Raw genomic sequence first — 19,117 nt, forward strand, 5'->3', positions numbered from 1 at the left:
ACCTTTATTTTCTTCAATGTTTTGCCATCATCAAAACTTTGTGCATATTTTCTTCTACATTCTCCCCCTTTTTGATGATGACAATTCACTGTAGAGGGAAAGAAAATAAAACAATATATTTCGATCACTCCCCCTTAAACTCCCCCTGAGTAAAGCATTGATTGAAGTTCCTTTTATTTTATAAAAGGAGTTGTACTTATGTTTTGAAAAAGATTGTTTGAAGTTCCTTTTATTTTATAAAAGGATTTGTACTTATGTTTTGAAAAAGATTGTAGAGATCAATGTTTATATTTAAAACATAAGTGTCAAGTTGGGCATCAAGAATAATTTTGTCAAAAATATTTTAGACAAACTTAGCCCACAATAATGTCAGAAAGAAAATAAACATTTTCCTTTCCTTTGCAGTCTTATCTCTCCCCCTTTGGCAACATCAAAAAGTCAAGTAGAGGATTAAGATAAGTGTTTTATTTTTCCTTTTGTGATCCTTATCTTTACTCTCCTCCTTTGGCAACATCAAAAAGAATATAATAACAAAATAATTCAAAGGTAAAGATCAAGCCAAAGTAAAGTCCAAGGAAAAATTTAACTCGCCCATCATGGACATTTCAAAGTCACTTTGCATATCATTAGAAAACTCTTTGCACAAGTGATCATTAGTACTTCCAAAAATAAATCATCAACATAAATTTGCACTTTAAGAATATCATTCATTTTTCTTTTGATAAATTAATGTTGTATCAACCTTTCCTTTTGTAAATTCTTTTTCCAAAAGAAATTTACTAAGTCTTTCATACCATGCCCTAGGAGCTTGTTTTAATCCATATATAACCTTTTTCAACTTAAAGACATGATTTGGAAATTATAATATTTCAAATCTAGATGGTTGTTCAACAAATACTTCTTCTTGAATAGCATTTATCCAATGTTCATCATTTAAGGCTTCATCAATGATTTTTAAATTCTATTTTAGAAACAAAAACCAAATTATTGCATGCTTCTTTGAGAGAGTATCTAGTAGTTACCTCTTTTGATATGTCTCCAATGATATTTTCAAAAGGATGATTTCTTGAGATTTTCAACTCTCTTTGAGGAATCATGTTTGTTTGATTCTCTTGAATTATAGAATCCTCCATTCCTTAATCTTCTTTATCCTTTTGAGTTTTCTCATGAAAATGAGTGTGTTCAAAACTTTCTAAAATATCATCAATAATATCTTTTCTTGGACAAACAAGGTTATAACATGAATTGATTCCTCTATTGTCATGCATCACAAAGTTTATTTTTCTCAAATTTAATTTTTGGTAATCCTATTTCTAAATCTTTTGAGATTAATTTATTTAAGTGTTCCATGTTTATGTGAGCAATTCTTTTATTTCATAACCATGATTCATCATCTTCACTCAAGTCATTGAGAATAACTCATATTTTTCTCTAATTTTATTTTGTATATATTGTTTACTCTAAATCCTATTATTTTAACATGTTCATAATTTTTATGTTCAATAAGACATTTTTGTGAATCAAAAGATATAGGGAAACCTTTATCACATAATTGACTCACTTGATATACTATGTTTAAGACCATTCATAAGTAAGACAATTTCTATGGAGGTTGAGAAATTTGTACCAATTCTTCCAATGCCAAGTATTTTTCCTTTGTTGTTGTCTCCATAGGTTATATGTCCACTTTTCTTAGGAGTAATGTCAATGAATTTTAAAGTATCTCCTATCATGTGCTTGGAACATTCACTATCAATGTACCAAGTTTGGTTTTTGGAATCCTTCAAGACAAAGAATGAATTGATTTTGGTACCCAAGTTTTCTTTGGGTCCTTAATGTTAGTAATAACAGAAGAACCTTTAGGAATCCAAACCATATTCTTGAGATTGTTAAAATTCTTTCAAATATAGCAAGTTGAAGAATTATGACCTTTCTTTCCACAATAAAAGCATGTTGTTAATGGAGAACTAGTAACTTGTGTAAGAACAATGAAATTTTTGTATTTCTTTTGTTGTTTTGTGGATTGTATCCTAATCCTACTTTATCAAAACCACATCTTTGTTTTCCTAACAGTATATCTAAATTATTTCTACCAATGGTAAATTTTGAAAGAGTACTCCTTAAGTTGTTAACTTCTTCTTTAAATTCATGACATGATGTACATGGATGTGTAATGTTTGTAATTTCCAAGTTACTTGTAGAGCTATGATTTTCATTCTTGGAATTTAGCATTTTAACTTCTGATTTAAGACTATCTAATTCTTCATTTAATTTAGTAATTTCTTTTTCCATATTTGAAATTGTTTTCTTATAGGATGATACTAGTTTTGCAAGTTTAAAAGATTCCTTGTGTAAATCATTAAATGCATCTTGCAATTCATCAAAGGTAATAGAGATATCATTGTTAGACGATGTTACCTCTTCTTCGCTTTCGTAATCTTTGGCCATGAGTCCCAAATTTACAACTTCATTTTCTGAATCACTTGTAGAGTTCATATCATTTTCTTCCCAAGTGATATATACTTTCTTGCTTTTCTTATCCTTGAAGTTTTTGTTGTTTGACTTCTCCATTTTCTTTTTGTAAATTGGACATTCCAATTTTAAGTGACCCAGTTGATTGCATTCATAGCATCTTGGAGTTGAAGAAGATTCTTCTCCTTTCTTCTTTATGTTGAAATTGATTTTTCTTCTATTTCCTCTATTCTTTAGGAATTTGTGGAATCTTTTTACAAAGAGATTGAAATCTTCATCATCATCATCATCATCTTCCACAATGTTGCCATCCTTTTCATTTTTTTCATGAGAGGATGAAGATGCTTTAAGTGCTATACTTTTCTTCTTTTTGTCACTATTTTCATTTAGACTTAGTCTCATCAATTCCATTTCATGCTCTTGAAGTTTTCCAAATAGAGATGCAAGAGACATGGTTGTTAGATCTTTTGATTCCGCAATTGCAGTCACTTTAGGTTGCCATTCCCTACTCAAACATCTCAAAATTTTGTTAATAAGATCTTCGTTAGGAAGCACTTTTCCTAGAGATGCAAGATGATTAATTATATGTGTAAATCTCTTTTGCATGTCTTGTATGCTTTCATTTTGATTCATTCTAAATAATTCATATTCATGAGTGAGAGTGTTTATCCTAGATCTTTTCACATCATTAGTGCCTTCATGTGTTACTTCAAGTGTATCCCACATTTCTTTAGCACTTTTACAATTTGAAATTCTAAAATATTCATCAATTCCTAAAGCAGAAGTAATTATATTTTTAGCTTTCAAATTGTATTGAACTTTTCTTCTATCATCATTACTCCATTGATCTTTGGGTAAATCTTTTATTTCATGACCTACTACAATAGTGGGAATGAAAGGACCATTTTCAATAGAATCCCATATGTTTAAATCTATGGCTTCTATAAAAATTTGCATCCTAGATTTCCAATAATGATACCCTTCACCATTGAATATTGGAGGTCTATTAATGGGGCTTCCTTCGGGAAATAAAAAATTTGATGAGGCCATTTCAATTCTTGAAGCTTTTAAGCCTTATACAAAAAACCTGCTCTTGATACCACTTGTTAGTCTCTTAGCCTCAATTAACTTAAGAGTGGGGGGTGAATTAAGTTTACTAAATTTCCTCTTATAAAAAAAAACTTTTTCAATTACTTCTTTATCAATTTATTTCCTTAGACAAATTTGAATGTAAAGAATAAATAATGATGCAAACTACACAATTATAATTAATAACAAGAAATTAAAAGTGTAGGGAAAGAAGAATTGTAAACTTGATTTTATACTGGTTCGGCCAATCCTGCCTACATCCAGTCCTCAAGTCTCCCACTTGAGATTTCCACTACTCTTGTAAACCTTACAAGAAAATGAATCCTCCAACACCTCGTAACTCCCTTTCCTTGTGTTGAGATTCAAACACCAACAAGGAGAAAAACCCTTTCTCCTTTACAGATCCAATGATCTATTCAGAATTACATAATGACTCTCTTGAAGAGTGGATATTACACTTCCATGATCTTTGATGAACTCTTTAGAGATTTTGCAAATGATTTTGGCCAAGTGATTTGTAAAGATAATTTTTCACAATTGAGTTCGTCACATTTCTCTGAAAAATTATAGGTATTTATAGACAATTGTATCATGAGTTATGTCTTTTCATGAAGAGTTGTAACTCTCTATAATTTTTCAAAAAATAGGCTCTGGTAATTGATTACAAGACTTGGTAATCGATTACAACGGTTTAAGTTCAAAATGTTTGAAATGTTGTATAGTTCAAATTCGAATTTTGAAAATTTCTCTTCTGGTAATCGATTACAGTCAGTGGTAATCGATTACCAGGGAGCATTTTAACATTTTGAAAGGTTTTCTTTCTCTGGTAATCGATTACAGCAAGTGGTAATCGATTACCAGAAACATGTCACTTGTTTTGGCTTATGAAAACTTAAGATATAAAGAGCTTCTATTTTTCAGTTAAAAATATTTTTGTTTAATCTTTTGAATACTCTTTTTGCTTTCTTTTCAAACAACTTATTCTTATATTCAAAAGTATTAAGTTTAGGTTTTCTTGAAATTCTTATTTTAATGTCCAAGTCAAATTTAAAAATTCTAACAGTTCATTTTACATACTAAGTTAAGCAGTCAAGACTTATCTAGTTATTACTTGAGATCTTGCTTCTTGATCAGCTTGCTTTAACTTGACCTTTATTTTCTTCAATGTTTTGGCATCATCAAAACTTTGTGCATATTTTCTTCCACACTACTTAATGATTATAATGCCACGACTTACTCTCTAGATTGTTGCCATTCTTTCTTTCATGATGTGAGTTCTTATTGCTCTATTCGTAAGGAATTGTCCCACTAACCATAAAGAAAGATCCACTTATGAATCCTCCTCCACTTCCACATGAAAAACCAACCCATCCTCCTCCTCCTCAACCAAATACAGTCTCTTCATTAGATGAAGTTACCTAACCACCCTCCTTGTACCAAAGTCTAACACTTGTAGTTATTCTAACAAACTCTCATGATGGAGAGAAAATCAAACTCTCATAGCGGAGAGAATTATTCTTAATTGAAACACGTATTATTTTACTATATAAAAAAAACAAGTAAATCTTAATAACATTTTAAAGTTGATAAAATATTTTTTCAATTCATCCTTATCTAAAATTTTAATTTCCTTAATTTAAATTAAAAATCAAAAATAACTTTATATCATAAAAATTTTTCAAGTCAAATCTTGAAAAAGGATAGATTGACCTACTATTAAAAATAAGAAACATATATATTTACATTTGAAAAGAGTAGTTAGAAAACCCGAGTTATTAGAAAATCAAAATATGACTTCTTATCTCTAAATTAATATTACATATATTTACATTATTAATTATAATAACAATAGTAATTAATAAATATAAAATAAGACTTAAGTTTTCTTGTCTTAAAAAAAAAATCGTATTCAATTAGATGTGATAAAACATAAATGACAAAATCAGCTAGTTATTAGTCACACTAACATGGGTTTGATTTCCTTAAATAAAATATGAGTTCTAATTTTGTGAATATGAATAAAAAAATTGATTGGAAAGAAAAATCCTGCTAAAAATAATTAATTAGGTTCTATGATAATTATTAATTATTGACAGAATTAATAAATACTTCATATTAATAATATAATTAAAAATAATAACAAATAAAAATATGCCTAATTTTTACCTTTTATATATTAAATATGGACTACAACTATGCAAGAATAATATAATTAGTTTAAGTCCTTTTACTTTTACTAATTAAGGTTTATGATCAAATTCTCTTATGTTTTATATTTTTTTTATGGGAGTTAAGGATGACTTGTAATTTCATTAAAAAATCTTAAAAAGATTAGTAGGTTGACTATACATAGGATTGTGTCTTTCTTATAATAAGTAATAAGGAAATAGTTTTAAGAAAAATTCATAAAAACTTTCAAATTTTAATTATTTACTTAATTATAAATTTTAATCATAATAAATATTGTTTAAAAGTATTTTATTTAGTGACAGACTTTTTAAGCTTTTTCATTTAATAGAATTTAAAGGTTCTTTTAACTTTTTTATTCAATTAAAATTTTATTTATAAATTAAATTTTTATGTTTTAAAATAAATTATTAATAATTAAAATTAATCTTATATCACAATATAAATCATTTATCATAAATTTAAAATATATTCTATGTATTTAAATAAATATATATAATTTTAAATATAATCTATATACTTTAAATATAATATTTATTTGTATTATAAATTGCAGTTATATTCAACAAAGATTTATCCTAGTGGAATAACTCGTGTGGTGTACATATGTTAATTTATAATATACAATATTTTACTGTAATTATGAGAAAGTTTTTTTTATATATAAAATTTGAATCGAAATAAATTTAAAATGACTAATTGAATTTAATTAAAAATTTGATAGTAGAGTTGATAATTATGAAGTTATTAGAATAAAATTTACGTGTATAATTACTGCATATATAATTTTTTTACATATGTCGTAAAAAAATTATATAATTTTTTTTAATATTTAATATCATGTATCATATAATAAACATCATAAAAAAAAAATTATGGTCAAAATTTTGTTAGTGAATTAATAGTTATTAAAACAATCATGAAAATTACTTTTCAGTGTTCTTAATTTTTAATCACTTCATTTGAAATAATAAAACGGTGACAAGCATGAGTGAGAGTAAATAATGTCTTTTTTAAAAAAAAATAATAATATGACTATTAAAAAAAAAAGGTTTTAGGAAGTGATGATAAATTGAAAAGAGTGAGAAATAGTCCACGTAGGTCTAAAATGGATAAAGTGAATTGAGGATGGGGTTTTCAAAATCCAGGTGGTATTCTTTATCTATTTATTTATTTTTATACGTAAAGACACAAAAGGTGCGCAGTTTCTAACGTTGTGGCCCACTCTCTGAATGGCTTTGAACATCAAGGAAGGAGTTTCTCTGCGCTTTAATTCTTCTCACCGTTAGCAATGCTATCCAGACCTTGCAACCCAGAGCCTAAAGCTGCAAACTTTCTGCGATTCTTGTGGTAAATTTCTCTCTCTCTCTCTTCCTCTCAACTTGTGTTTTTATGGGTGATGATCATTGAGGTATGCTGCACCGTGGTTTCGTGGGAGAATTCTCTGAACCCAAAGTACTTTTTATTGAGTCATCGATCTGGTGTCCATCGTTGATCAATGTGCCTTAATTCATCGAGCTTGTTGTTTGTATGGTTGAATGGTTTTGTTTTTCAGCAGTCTCTGCTTAAAGAAGGGGAGATTTTACTACTTTGGGTTGGGACTAGGGTTTTTGACATTGATTTTTTTCCGTGTTTTTTTGGCAATTTCGAGTGCTGAATTATAGTTTGTGTGAATTTTGATATCTGTAATATGCTGCGACATCTGTAACAAGCCTTTTTAAATTCAAGGGAAAATTGCAATACCTCTGTCCTGGAGTCTTCTTGAATAACAGTCACACTTCCTCTAGTTTTTTAAAAAACACTCCTTTCCTTGATACTATCAAAGAAGGGGTGTCTGTTATATTATTAAAAAAAAAAAAAAAAATAAGGGTGTGTGTCCCTTTATTTAAGGGAGGTGAATGTCTCTTTAAAACATAGAGGTGGTGTGAATGTCATTTTAGAAGACATTAGGGGAGGTGAGTGTAATTTTCCCCAAATTCAATCAAGTTTAAAGTATAAATTTCCTGTACCTCAAATTACATGGGTTACCGTCCTGGCCTTATATCTAGAGGAAAAGGAAAAGGATAAAGAGATTGAGAGAGCAGCAGTGTCCATGATAAAATGCCTATCAAACTCAAAAAAGAACATTCTGTTGGCAACTGTTAGGCTAACAAAGCTCTACGGTACAAAAAGGTTGGGCTAGAGAGTGTCGAAAAGAAAATAAAAACTATAGGGTTTGATGAAAATGTGGGAGGAATGAGTGGACTTACAAGAGGAGATATGATGAGAAACAAATGTGTTTGGAGAAAAGTTAGAGTAGCTTTTATTGATGATATGATGACGGTTTGGTTGTGAGGATCAATAGAACCCTAAATGAAAATCTTGATTAAATGGATGACAACCAAATTAACAGAGGTAATAAAGTGTTACAAGAATCCATTTAAAAAGATCATGAGTTTTAATGTTCTGTGTTAGTTCACTAACAATGAAGAATTCACTTCGCAATAATAACATAAAACAAAAGGAACATGTCAGCTAGAAATTTTCGTTTTTTTTTAAATCTAACTAGGTAGAGGTGTCCCATCTTTAATCCTAGGTTCACCCAAATGGAATTTGGCTAATTCTTTCTGTTTTCATGAATGTTGTTCTCTTAGGGGCTGTTTCGCTGGTTTACATGCAGTGATTGAAGTTAATGCTGAGATAGTGTTTGTGCTGTTGTCTAGGTTGATTTTGTTGGAGGTCTAAGTTATAATGTCTGCAGCTATGGATGATAAACAAGAAAATCCGTTAACATTCTCCTCGCCTAGCCAGCTGTTATCAATTGATGAGGAACTTTGGCGGATGGCTGAAGAGAGGGCCCAAGAGATACTATGGACAATTGAACCAAATGTACTATCTGAGGTGAACAGAAAGGATGTTATTGATTATGTTCAGAGGTTGATTAGAGGTTACTATGGAGCAGAGGTTAGAATATTTTGATCTAATCGTCATATATGTAAAATCCTGTTATTGGAGTTGGTTTTCTACATTTGGTCTTTTCTTCATTTAGTGAAGTTGCTTTCTTGCCATCATTATTATTTGGGTGTTCTTGTAAAGTTTGCTGCTTTAATTGATTTTGTATATAATTAGATATGTTTTAATGTTTTCTATGAATGTTCTTTGATTTCTGTTTAGAAATAGTTGGTCGAAATTTCTTGTCCTTTTTCCTGTTTACCCTGTCATACTTTCCTTTTAAGAGCAGTTAGATTCAAATGAGATTTTTATTATTTATTCTACTGTCTTAACATGATTTTACAACCATATCGTTGCCTCTGGTATACTTAGATGTGCAGATTGATGCCATCTTTTCCCCCTTCTATATTTAAATATCTAAAAAAACCATAAAAATCAAGCTATGGAAAACCAGGTTATCATTTGCAAGTTTTATGATCGATATCATCCTACATCTGTAGGTTGGATTAAACTTTCCATCCTGTGCTTTGTTTCCTTTATACTGCACTTCCTCTTATCTTGACCACTAGAAAAGAAAACGTCTTTCCAGCTCATTGATCTGATACAGTGATACTTCATAGGATCACAAGCACACATGTACAAATTTTCTCCTACCAACCAAAAAATTACAGCCAAAATTATAAATATATATATATATATATATATATATAATTGTGCATCCTGCAGCCCCCCCTGCCCCATTTGATAAATTCGTTTCTCCATACCTAAATTGAATGATATTCAGGTAAATATTACAAGTAATTGATTGCTCTGGTGAACATTGTTGACTTGAAGAATTAATTGGACGCTATTTCCAAAAGGAAAATCTTCAATTTCAAATTTACAGATTTTTTTAAACCTTGATTATCACTTTAAATTTTAAAAGCTTTGTGTGTTAAAAGCATTATGCTTATACCATTATAGTGGAGATCATAAATGAATATTTTACCTCTTTATGGATCACCTACAACAGGTCTTCCCATTAGGCTCTGTCCCACTAAAAACCTATCTTCCCGATGGAGATATTGACTTGACCGCTCTCAGTCATGAGGATGCAGAGGAGGATTTGGCACATGAAGTATACTGTATACTTCAAAATGGAGATGACCCTGAATACCAAGTAAAAGACATACAATATATACGTGCACAGGTTTGGAAACAAAACTTTCTATTTAAACTGTTATAATTGTATTCCTGATTTTTATATTCAAAATTAATTAATCATTTTCTGTGTTTGACCTGATTAGAAAGTGGTGTTTATTGTTCTTTTTGTCAAATGATATCTGTTAACTTTATTAGACACCCTTTTTTATGTTTACATTATGGACTGCAGGTCCAGCTTGTTAAATGTACTGTGAAAAATATAGCCGTTGACATCTCTTTCAATCAGATGGCTGGACTTTATACTCTACGCTTTTTGGAGCAGGTTTTTGTATTGATCAATATTTACACCTAATTGATGTCTTTTGATTTCTACATACCATGTGCTCAGCATGTGTACAGTTTATATATGCTTAAACTTGCTCGACATATGTACAGTTTATGTATGCTTAAACTTGATAGTTTAGTAGACCTTTTCTGTGGTTAGTTTTAGTCTTGATTGTGAATACATGAAGTGTTAGAACTGTAATTTATATCAAATTTATATCTATGTACTGCTTTGTTTCTGTTTCAGATGTGAAGTTGACATTTATGTTTTTAAATATCTGTTTTGCTTACCCTTCTCTTTCTACAGTTTGTACTATACATTCTTTAGCTATTTTCCCACTTTCCAGGTTCCTGCTGTGTCAAAAACAATGTAAATGATTATGTAGAGAATGCCATCAAAAACATTTCTGTCTCCATTCAGTCAGCTTGCTTTTTAGTGGCCTCAATATTGAGTTAACTGTTTACTTAGCCCCTTTCCATTTTCTTGCTCAATGCAATTTCGTAATAGATGATTGTTATCAATTCTCTCTCTCTCTCTCCCTCTCTCTCTCTTCTCTCTTTCTTTCTGCCCCCTATAATTTATATATTTCTTATTGAAATTCAAAATTTCTTTTTCAGTTTATATTCAGGCTTTGCTGATTTTGTTAATTGAAATTAAATTTTTAGGTCGACCAACTTGTTGGAAAGAATCATCTTTTCAAACGCAGTATTATCTTAGTCAAAGCTTGGTGCTATTATGAGAGCCGACTTCTTGGTGGACACCATGGCCTGTTATCAACATACGCAATAGAAATATTAGTCTTATATATTATTAATCGTTGTCACTCATCAGTGCGTGGTCCTCTAGAGGTGAATCAAGTCTTCCATCAATAATATTCTTTGCTCTCTTTCAGCATATGTATTTTAAATGTACTTGAAGAATAAAACCACTGATTCGCTATTACTAGCAGGTGCTATACATGTTTTTGGACTACTATGGTTCATTTGATTGGGACCATAATTATGTTAGTATATGGGGTCCAAAGGCCTTGTCCTCCCTTCCAGAAATTGTTGGTAAGTGTTGCGATGTATAAGCAGTTGGATGTTTTTTCAATCTTCAGTCCTTGATATATCCCAACTTGCTTGTCACAGAGACACCAGAATGTGATCAGGGTGAATTCTTGCTCCAGAAAGAGTTTCTCAGGAATTATAGGGATATGTGCTCTTTTTCAGCAAAGGCATCCGAGACTATGACCCATGAATTTCCAGTGAAGTTCATGAATATCTTGGATCCTCTAAGAAATGACAACAATCTAGGCCGTAGTGTCAACATAGGTAATTTTTCCCACTAAAGCATCAATCGACTATGGTGAAGATCTATTTTTTTTGTACTTTAATTGCTTTTGAACTTTCATATTTAATAATGATTAAAGGACTTCAGAAATTTATGAAGATCATTGTTTTACCCCCGTGGAAAAGTTTTTCTAGTTGGGAAGATGTTCACTCATGGTTTAAGAACATCTACAAGTTCACTGCAAATTAGCATGCTGATGAAAAGTGCATCCAGGCTTACTCAAATATCATTATAGATATTGACATTTCATATACTCCTGCAATGACTTTATAGTTTTATATATGATGCTAAAACAATTAGAGATTGTGATGTTTCATGACATCATTTCAAATTTGTAATGGCTACTTTTTAAATGCGTAGTTCTCTTCCACTTATTTGCCTACCTTTTTACTTACCTGCAGCAAGTTTACATCGTTTAAAATTTGCTCTTTCCTACGGTGCTAAAAGGCTTAAGCAGATCCTCACACTTCCAGGAGAAGAGATGGGTGCAGCACTTGAGAAGTTTTACCTCAACACTTTGGACAGGAATGGGAAAGGAGAAAGGGCTGATGTCGATGTTCCTGTTTCTCCATTTGGTATTGGAAGATCTGAAGAGTCTGTCCTCTGTGGAGATTGTGACAGTTACTATGGTGGCTTACAATATGTTCAGCTGTATCGCAATTATGCCATGCCACCAGTAACTGTACGCTCCAGTTCTCCATCGTCACCTTCTCAGGACGATATCCATGCCCTATCGATGCAGCAAAATTGGAACATGTTTTACCAAAGTGGTACTGATGTATATATCCCAGGACAGACACTCTATCATCCAACTTACAGCCTTGAAGAAGGAGGGAAATCACGAGGAACAGGCACATACATACCTGACTTGGTATATTGTCATTTTTATCAAACTTTTTCTATATAGGCATTGTTTGGATAAATTTTCTAACAAGTACTTATAGATGAAGAAAATAAGAAAGTAAAGTGAACTAGCTTCTTGTAGAAGTTGATTATATAAGTTATTTTCATTTAACTTATCCAAAAGCTAAGGTTCGTAAGTTGATTATAGCTTATAGAGAAGCACAACGCATTTTACCTTATTTTTTTTCTCTTATAAGTACTTATGTAGAAATTTAGACAGTCTAATATTGCAATAAGACACAATATCATCCTCAAAATGGTTGAATATTGCAGAATTATAATTCCTACTGGAATATGCGCTCAAGGGCATCCAGGCCAAGGAGATTTGCCTCTGTAAAGCACTATGCATTGCCCAAATCGCCACCAAAAAAGCAACAAGCAGAGGAGGTTCACTCTGAGACTGACATGAGCGTCAATTCAGATTCAAGGCCATTTGATCTCGTAAATGAAGATTTCCCTGTTCTTCCATGCGCTCGCAAGGCTACACCGCCTATACAAGCCCAAGAGTCTGCTCCATTAGTAAAGGTTCATTCTGAGACGTACATGGATGGTAATTCAAGCTTGTATTTCCCCATTCTTCCATGCATTTGCAAGGCTACACCATCAGCACAAGCCCAAGAGTCTGCTCCATTGGCAGAGATTCATTCTGAGACAGATATGGACGGTAATTCACAGTTGTTTGAGCTCTCAAATAAAGATTTCCCCCTTCTTCCAAAGGTTTGTTCTGAAACACACATGGATAGTAATTCAAGGTCATCGTATGAGCTCTCAAAGGAAGATTTCCCCTTTCTTCCAAGCACTCGCAAGACCTTACTGTCAGAGTCTGCTCAGTTAACAAAGCAAGCCAAGAGTTACCCATCCTCTAAAGTGGAAAATATTGAGTTTGGAACTTACAATTACAAGAATTCACAATCACTGACAGAACCAAGTTTGTCAACAAAGGATGAGAAAGAAGATTCTGCTGTTTCATTTTCTAAAGACACTTTGCTGGTAGTTCCAAAGATTGCAATGGAGAAGGAAGAGGAATCTACCAAGAGCAATGAGAAGATGGACTGACAACATTGACATAGACATTTTTTAGGATATGAAGGATACAACAGGAGAGTTCTGATGTGTTGCTTTGTTGCTGGTCCGGTCAGAACGTTCTGACCGAATACCTTGAAAATAATAGTCAACTTTTCCTTCTTTATTTTTCTTTTTACAGACGTAAATTTGGGAGAAACTTGAATTGTTTGCTAGTGAATAGTGGCAGTCTCAAATTTTATAGGAACAAACAAGTGGTAGGGATGTTAACCAATTTTGTTCTGCCATGGTGGGAATAGTTTACCATTACTCTAGGAACAGAATGACATCTCCCTTCTAATATCCGGATGAAATTGTACATGATTTTTGTTTATGTAAAACTTTTGATCTTTTATGGGCTAGTTATTATTTTCTTTGGATTAATAGTAAATGATGGAATGAAATGGATTAAGATATAATAAGGGCTGAGGGTGGCGTGGGAAAGCTTGACATGTCTCTCACGGTGGGAAACAGTTATAAGCCGTCCGGTATATACGATTTGTAAAATGAATGGCAGGGACGTGTCATGATATATCACTAATAAATGTTTTTTTCTTTTTGCCGGTAGGTCAATCACCTTCCCGTGTGTTTCTGTTACCAAATTTTATAAATAATTTTTATAATTCAATTGTGAGCATGGGATGATACTTAATTTGCTTTGGTTTTTGTTCTATTTGGAGTTTATCCAATACCCATTGATAGTCAATTTCAAACTCGTACTTGTCTTTTCTTTTGTTACACTGCTATTTGGTTTCTCTGTTTGAATTCTGAGAATTGGTTCATGAATCAAACACATGATGAACCTATTAGTTTTTCCCATTTTACTTTGTTCATTGTTTTATTGTTGTAGACCTTTTCAGGTCTCTTTATTGTTCTGCCTTGAAGACATTTTCAAAAAAAAAAATCAGTTTCATTAGTTTCAGGTCTTGCACTGAATTTGGGAAGTAAAGTGTTTTTGGCTCAATTTTCTTTTTGAAAGTTTGCACATCTTATTATGAAACCATTGCACTATAAGACTTTTGAAACTTGTACAGAAGAGATTGTTGGAACATATGACATAGCAGCAATCAAGTTGAGGGGAACAAGTGATGTCACCAACTTTGACATGATTCGAAACGAGGTGAAGGGAATCTGCTTAAGCTTTACTCTCATTACAGGTAATGTTGTAAAATGGTCACTATATAATCAATATAACTGAATTTAGAGGTCAGAGTGATTATAAAAGCAATTTGACAAAAGGCTTCTATAAACATAAAACAACGGATTATTTTAACTGCAAAGTCAACTGTCAGTCATTAAAAATGTCCCTTTGGCATTGATAATTAGTTAACATAAAAGTTGTGACTTGTAAATTAGTAGGATAATAGAGCCAGTAAGTTTATTTTATTTTTGTGCTTTGTTATCTCTTTAAGGAAGCAAGAGGTGAAACTATTTATACACTTGAATCTAATATATACTTGCAAAAGGCCATCACTTCGCGGAACGATTGCAAAACCTGCATTTACATTGGATGCATTTTGTTGAGTATGATGGCATACTAAATTACAATAAGAATAAGACTTTGGGAACCTCCCAATCTTTGACTAACAGTTTCCCATGGTTATTCAATTTCAAACGCAGTTGATCAGCTCAACAGACCCTAGTTGGAGGTATACAGTTCCAACAATAAGATTATTATATTAGCTACAGAAATGAAAACAAAAGGCTTTTTGCAGTTTTGGTTTACCTAATTTCTTTTTAAATTCCCTCCTGTGTTTTTGCCGTTGTTCTTCTCTCATTCCTTTTTATTGCCCATTTAGCAATCTACAAGAATTAATTCCTCCCAATGTGTCTCACATTCTAGTGTAAAATCTTTAGTTGAGATTAATTTGGGCACACATCTCAATCACATTCAACAATTAAATTTAATTTTATCAAAATCAATTCTACCCAACTCTAACTTAGTCCATACACCTATCACTCTCAGTGTTTCTCTTTTGAAATTGACCAGGTGAACAAATACTTCACACAAGCACCCCGGTTAGCAAACTATTTTTTTTAGATTAAGTTAGTAAATAGTATTTAGATTTTGGGATGCTTGACATCGTATCAATGTAACAAGTTTGTTATGCGTCAAATTGTGAAACCATTACACCTATCACTCTCATTTTGGTTGCTGACTGGTGACTACATATGAATAATGTGTGCAGGTTATCATAATGGTACATCATATTTTAATTTTACCATTCTGTTTGATAATACTGCATTCCCACCATCTAATGTGTACTTTATACCAATCTCAACTTACAAGAAATGAAAATGGGATGACTGGTGAAGAGGATTTCAGGACCACTTCGCAGAGGAGGAGATTCGAACCAGAAGTCTCCGTATGTTAGAAAACGAAGATGTGCTACATTTGCTCTATATTTTTAATAGAAAGTGTTATGATATGTCTAAAAATCTTAAATTACTTGGAAATTGAGATCAATAATAATTTATAAACATCTTCTCTTCTTAATCCATTAAAGTGTCTTTTTAAGAAAAAAAATTATGACGGACAAATGAGCTTCAACATAGACAATACCTTAAATACAGTGATTCCAACAATGTCATTAGAGTTACTGTTGAAATATTAGTACTAGAAAGAGGACATGTCTAAAAGTCATGACTTGTTATTCCAATATGCCTAAAAATCTCTAATCACAAAATCATAACAGTCTAACAAGCAAAACCTTTTCAATCCGTGCTTCCTTTGATACTCTAAAAGATGCACGCTTGCAATCGATTGCTTTGGCTGCTTTCCTAGAAATCTCCAATGTTGAGCAAACGATAAAATTAGGTGGTGGAATACTTTCCAATTAGAGGGATAATACAAATAGGGGAAAATGTGAAACAAAACACGAACGACTTATAATGCCAAGCACCATATATACCACTATTTTTAGATGAAAAAGCGTGATGATATTCCTAGCCAAAACGCTCTCAACCGCATCCCTCACATTATTGTGCACGAATAATCTGCTGCTGAAGACCATTGTTGTTGCAAAATTACATGACCACAGCATGGTTTAATTATTGATAGCGTATTCTTTTCCTGCTAACAAATTAGCGCGATATCTACAAATCATCAAGAGTCGAGCCCCTTATTTGACCTATTCAAAAAATGAACATCTATTGTGATTATAAGACTTACGGGTGTATATGAATATATTGTCAACTCCGATGTGTTTAAAAAGAGATCGTTGAAACGATGAAACCCGCCAATTTTTATATCTATGTAATAATTCATCTACTATTATTCATCAAAGTTATTCATCAAACTCACCAACAGACCATAAAGAAGAAAAGAATAACCGAAAGAAAAAAATCAAATCTTCAATGTTTCATTTATCCAATGACCAGAATTAAACAAGGATATACAACTCAAACAGAGATCAAAAATTCATTTATTCACAGCTTTCTTATCCAGTTTTAAAACCAACTTTAAAAATAAAATAAAAAAATCAATGACCCCTATATGTTTGATATTTCTAGTGATTTTGAGGTAATACAAGGGACAAACCTATTTGGGAAGACACTTTTACATTATTGACGAGTGCAATGGATAAAATTGAGTATGCCACAACTAACGTACTTCAAAAGCACAAATATATAAATATATCAAGTTTCATTCTCCTCAAAAACCACAAAATTAGAACAATAGGAAATGCAAGTATTCTCCGAGGACTAAAGCGAACCAATAAGAAAATATAATATCCCTACACAAAACTGAAAATTCAAAAAATAAACAGCAAATGGAATATAAGTTCATAACATAAAACTAAATCAGCAAGGCCTAAAAGCTTAGAATTTGCTTTTAAGCACGGGCAGGGGCTCCTACTCCAGCAGGACGTGGGGCTTGACCAGGCTGACCAGGCCTTGGTGCATCATCCTGGCAAAGAGCCGAATAAGTGTCAAACAAGAACAGGTGTCACATAAACTCGTGATTCAGAAGAAAGATACATAAAAATATTAATCATTGCTAACAATTTTACATACAGATAATCAGAGTCAATTCATAGAAATATAGCACATTCTCCTAATGTAAACAAAATCTTAAATGAACTCCTTTGTAACAATAAATTTTATTTTACCATTAACTAGTTGGAATATCAATTTTCCAACAAGATAGAGAAACAAATACAAGTTTGTTTGTATAGAGTTCTGAATCATACAGCTGAAATGTAAGAATAGAAAAAGACAATTTTGATACAGCTCTCCATCCAGAATCTCAAGAAAAAAAAATACCAATTTCACCTCAAAAATATTACCATCTCTCCTAAGTAGAAAGCCTAGAAAGTAATTAAGTAACTTAAGTAATCTCTGATGTATTGAATATCCAACATTTTAGTCCTTAAGTTGATGCATTCTAGTGTCGTTTAGGAACCAACTTGGGGGGGTTAAAATTTGGAGACTACTTAGCATGATTACTAATACTTTTACAACAACTAAAATAGTATCTTTTTAACATAAAGAATAACTTCCCATACGGGGCAATAATTCAAAGATGAAATTGATTATTTACATCAATATCAATGGCCAATTAGTACAGAGGATAATAGACCTCTATCAAGGAACAAAACAAGGCAAGCTGGTTTTTTCTATATAAAATGTTTCTTGTGTATCAAAGTGATTGTACAAAAGGAACTTATTTAAGATTTAATCTGTTCAAAAGAACAAGTTGCCTCCTAAAATTTTTAATACTTTAAGTAAGAACCATATGCAAACTCAGATAATTAGATACAATATCAGGTTCGGTGTCAAATTGTACAACATTCAAACAATGGAACACATAATGTGTATCCGTGTGAGGCCACAAGTGTATCCAAACTATGGTCAATTCAGTAACAAGGAGAAAACACGAAATAATATAAGATCAAATTATATTAAAAATAGAACAATGGAAAGAGGAAAAAAGAAAAGAAAAGTGGGTGTATAAAGTTACCCTGCGCCTGATGAATCGCTGTGGAGGATCACGCTTCCTCCTGTCAGTGCGGGATCGAACCCTCACAACATGAGAGTGGATGGCACAGGAAACACAGTACTGCATCTTCACATACAGTTTGGGAAGAGTGTATTCTACGAAATAACAATCAGAAAACCAAATAAATAACATAAAAAGATGCGAAATTTTAAAGAAAAATGAAATAAAAAGGTAAAGAAGAATAATACGTTCATAGACACAGGCTTCCTGCACATCTCTGACTGCAGCCTGTTCAACAATGTTCCTCACCAAAAACCTCTTGATAGCCTTGTCCTGTGATTATGATTATTTTTTAAGAAAACAGAAAAAGCCTAATTGATAAAATTGAGGGAGGAAGAAAGTGAAATGAAAGTACCTTAGGGCAGCATTTGCCGCAGTTGGAGCATCGAATGAATTTGACGTGGCCGCGGCCGTGTTTGTTGCGACCGCCATTCCTGCGCTTGAACGTCTGGAAAGAGAGAAATTGAATGGTGAGAAGAAGGTAATGAGATGAAAGGAAGGAATAGGAATGGTACCATGGTGAAGAATTTGACGATCCTCTCTTCTGAATTCTGCGGCTGCTGTGAGATGAAACGCAGCAGCGGAATGGGATGGCTTATATAGCTAGGGTTCACCCAAACTAATCAAAAACCCAACCCTATTGCCCGCTTTCTGAATAGTTATTACAATCG

The 19,117-nt window shown here is 32.0% G+C and overlaps 2 protein-coding genes across 4 annotated transcripts; one reads left to right on the forward strand and one right to left on the reverse strand.

Moving 5' to 3' along the window:
- Positions 1-6,937: 6,937 nt before the first annotated feature.
- Positions 6,938-13,806, forward strand: LOC109796896 (uncharacterized). 3 transcript variants are annotated; one of them, XM_020356744.3, is made up of 9 exons: positions 6,938-7,098; positions 8,489-8,691; positions 9,692-9,868; positions 10,052-10,144; positions 10,813-10,995; positions 11,097-11,199; positions 11,278-11,460; positions 11,881-12,350; positions 12,656-13,806. In XM_020356744.3, the coding sequence occupies exons 2-9, from the start codon at positions 8,491-8,493 to the stop codon at positions 13,436-13,438; spliced, it is 2,193 nt and encodes a 730-aa protein (XP_020212333.1). In that variant the 5' UTR covers positions 6,938-7,098; positions 8,489-8,490; the 3' UTR covers positions 13,439-13,806. The 3 variants fall into 3 exon arrangements, with proteins under 3 accessions (XP_020212333.1, XP_029126639.1, XP_020212332.1); XM_020356743.3 differs by having other exon boundaries at positions 6,940-7,098; positions 8,451-8,691; XM_029270806.2 differs by lacking the exon at positions 10,052-10,144 and having other exon boundaries at positions 6,939-7,098; positions 8,451-8,691.
- Positions 13,807-17,054: 3,248 nt separating this feature from the next.
- Positions 17,055-19,117, reverse strand: LOC109795849 (small ribosomal subunit protein eS26z). Its single transcript, XM_020355407.3, has 5 exons — positions 18,962-19,117; positions 18,802-18,894; positions 18,635-18,719; positions 18,408-18,541; positions 17,055-17,354 (listed from the first exon to the last, which is right to left on the reverse strand). Exons 1-5 carry the CDS (start codon positions 18,962-18,964, stop codon positions 17,280-17,282), a joined length of 390 nt encoding a protein of 129 aa, XP_020210996.1. The 5' UTR covers positions 18,965-19,117; the 3' UTR covers positions 17,055-17,279.

Source organism: Cajanus cajan, chromosome 6, assembly GCF_000230855.2.
Source record: "Cajanus cajan strain Asha chromosome 6, NIPB_CcT2T_4, whole genome shotgun sequence".
Lineage (NCBI taxonomy): Eukaryota > Viridiplantae > Streptophyta > Magnoliopsida > Fabales > Fabaceae > Cajanus > Cajanus cajan.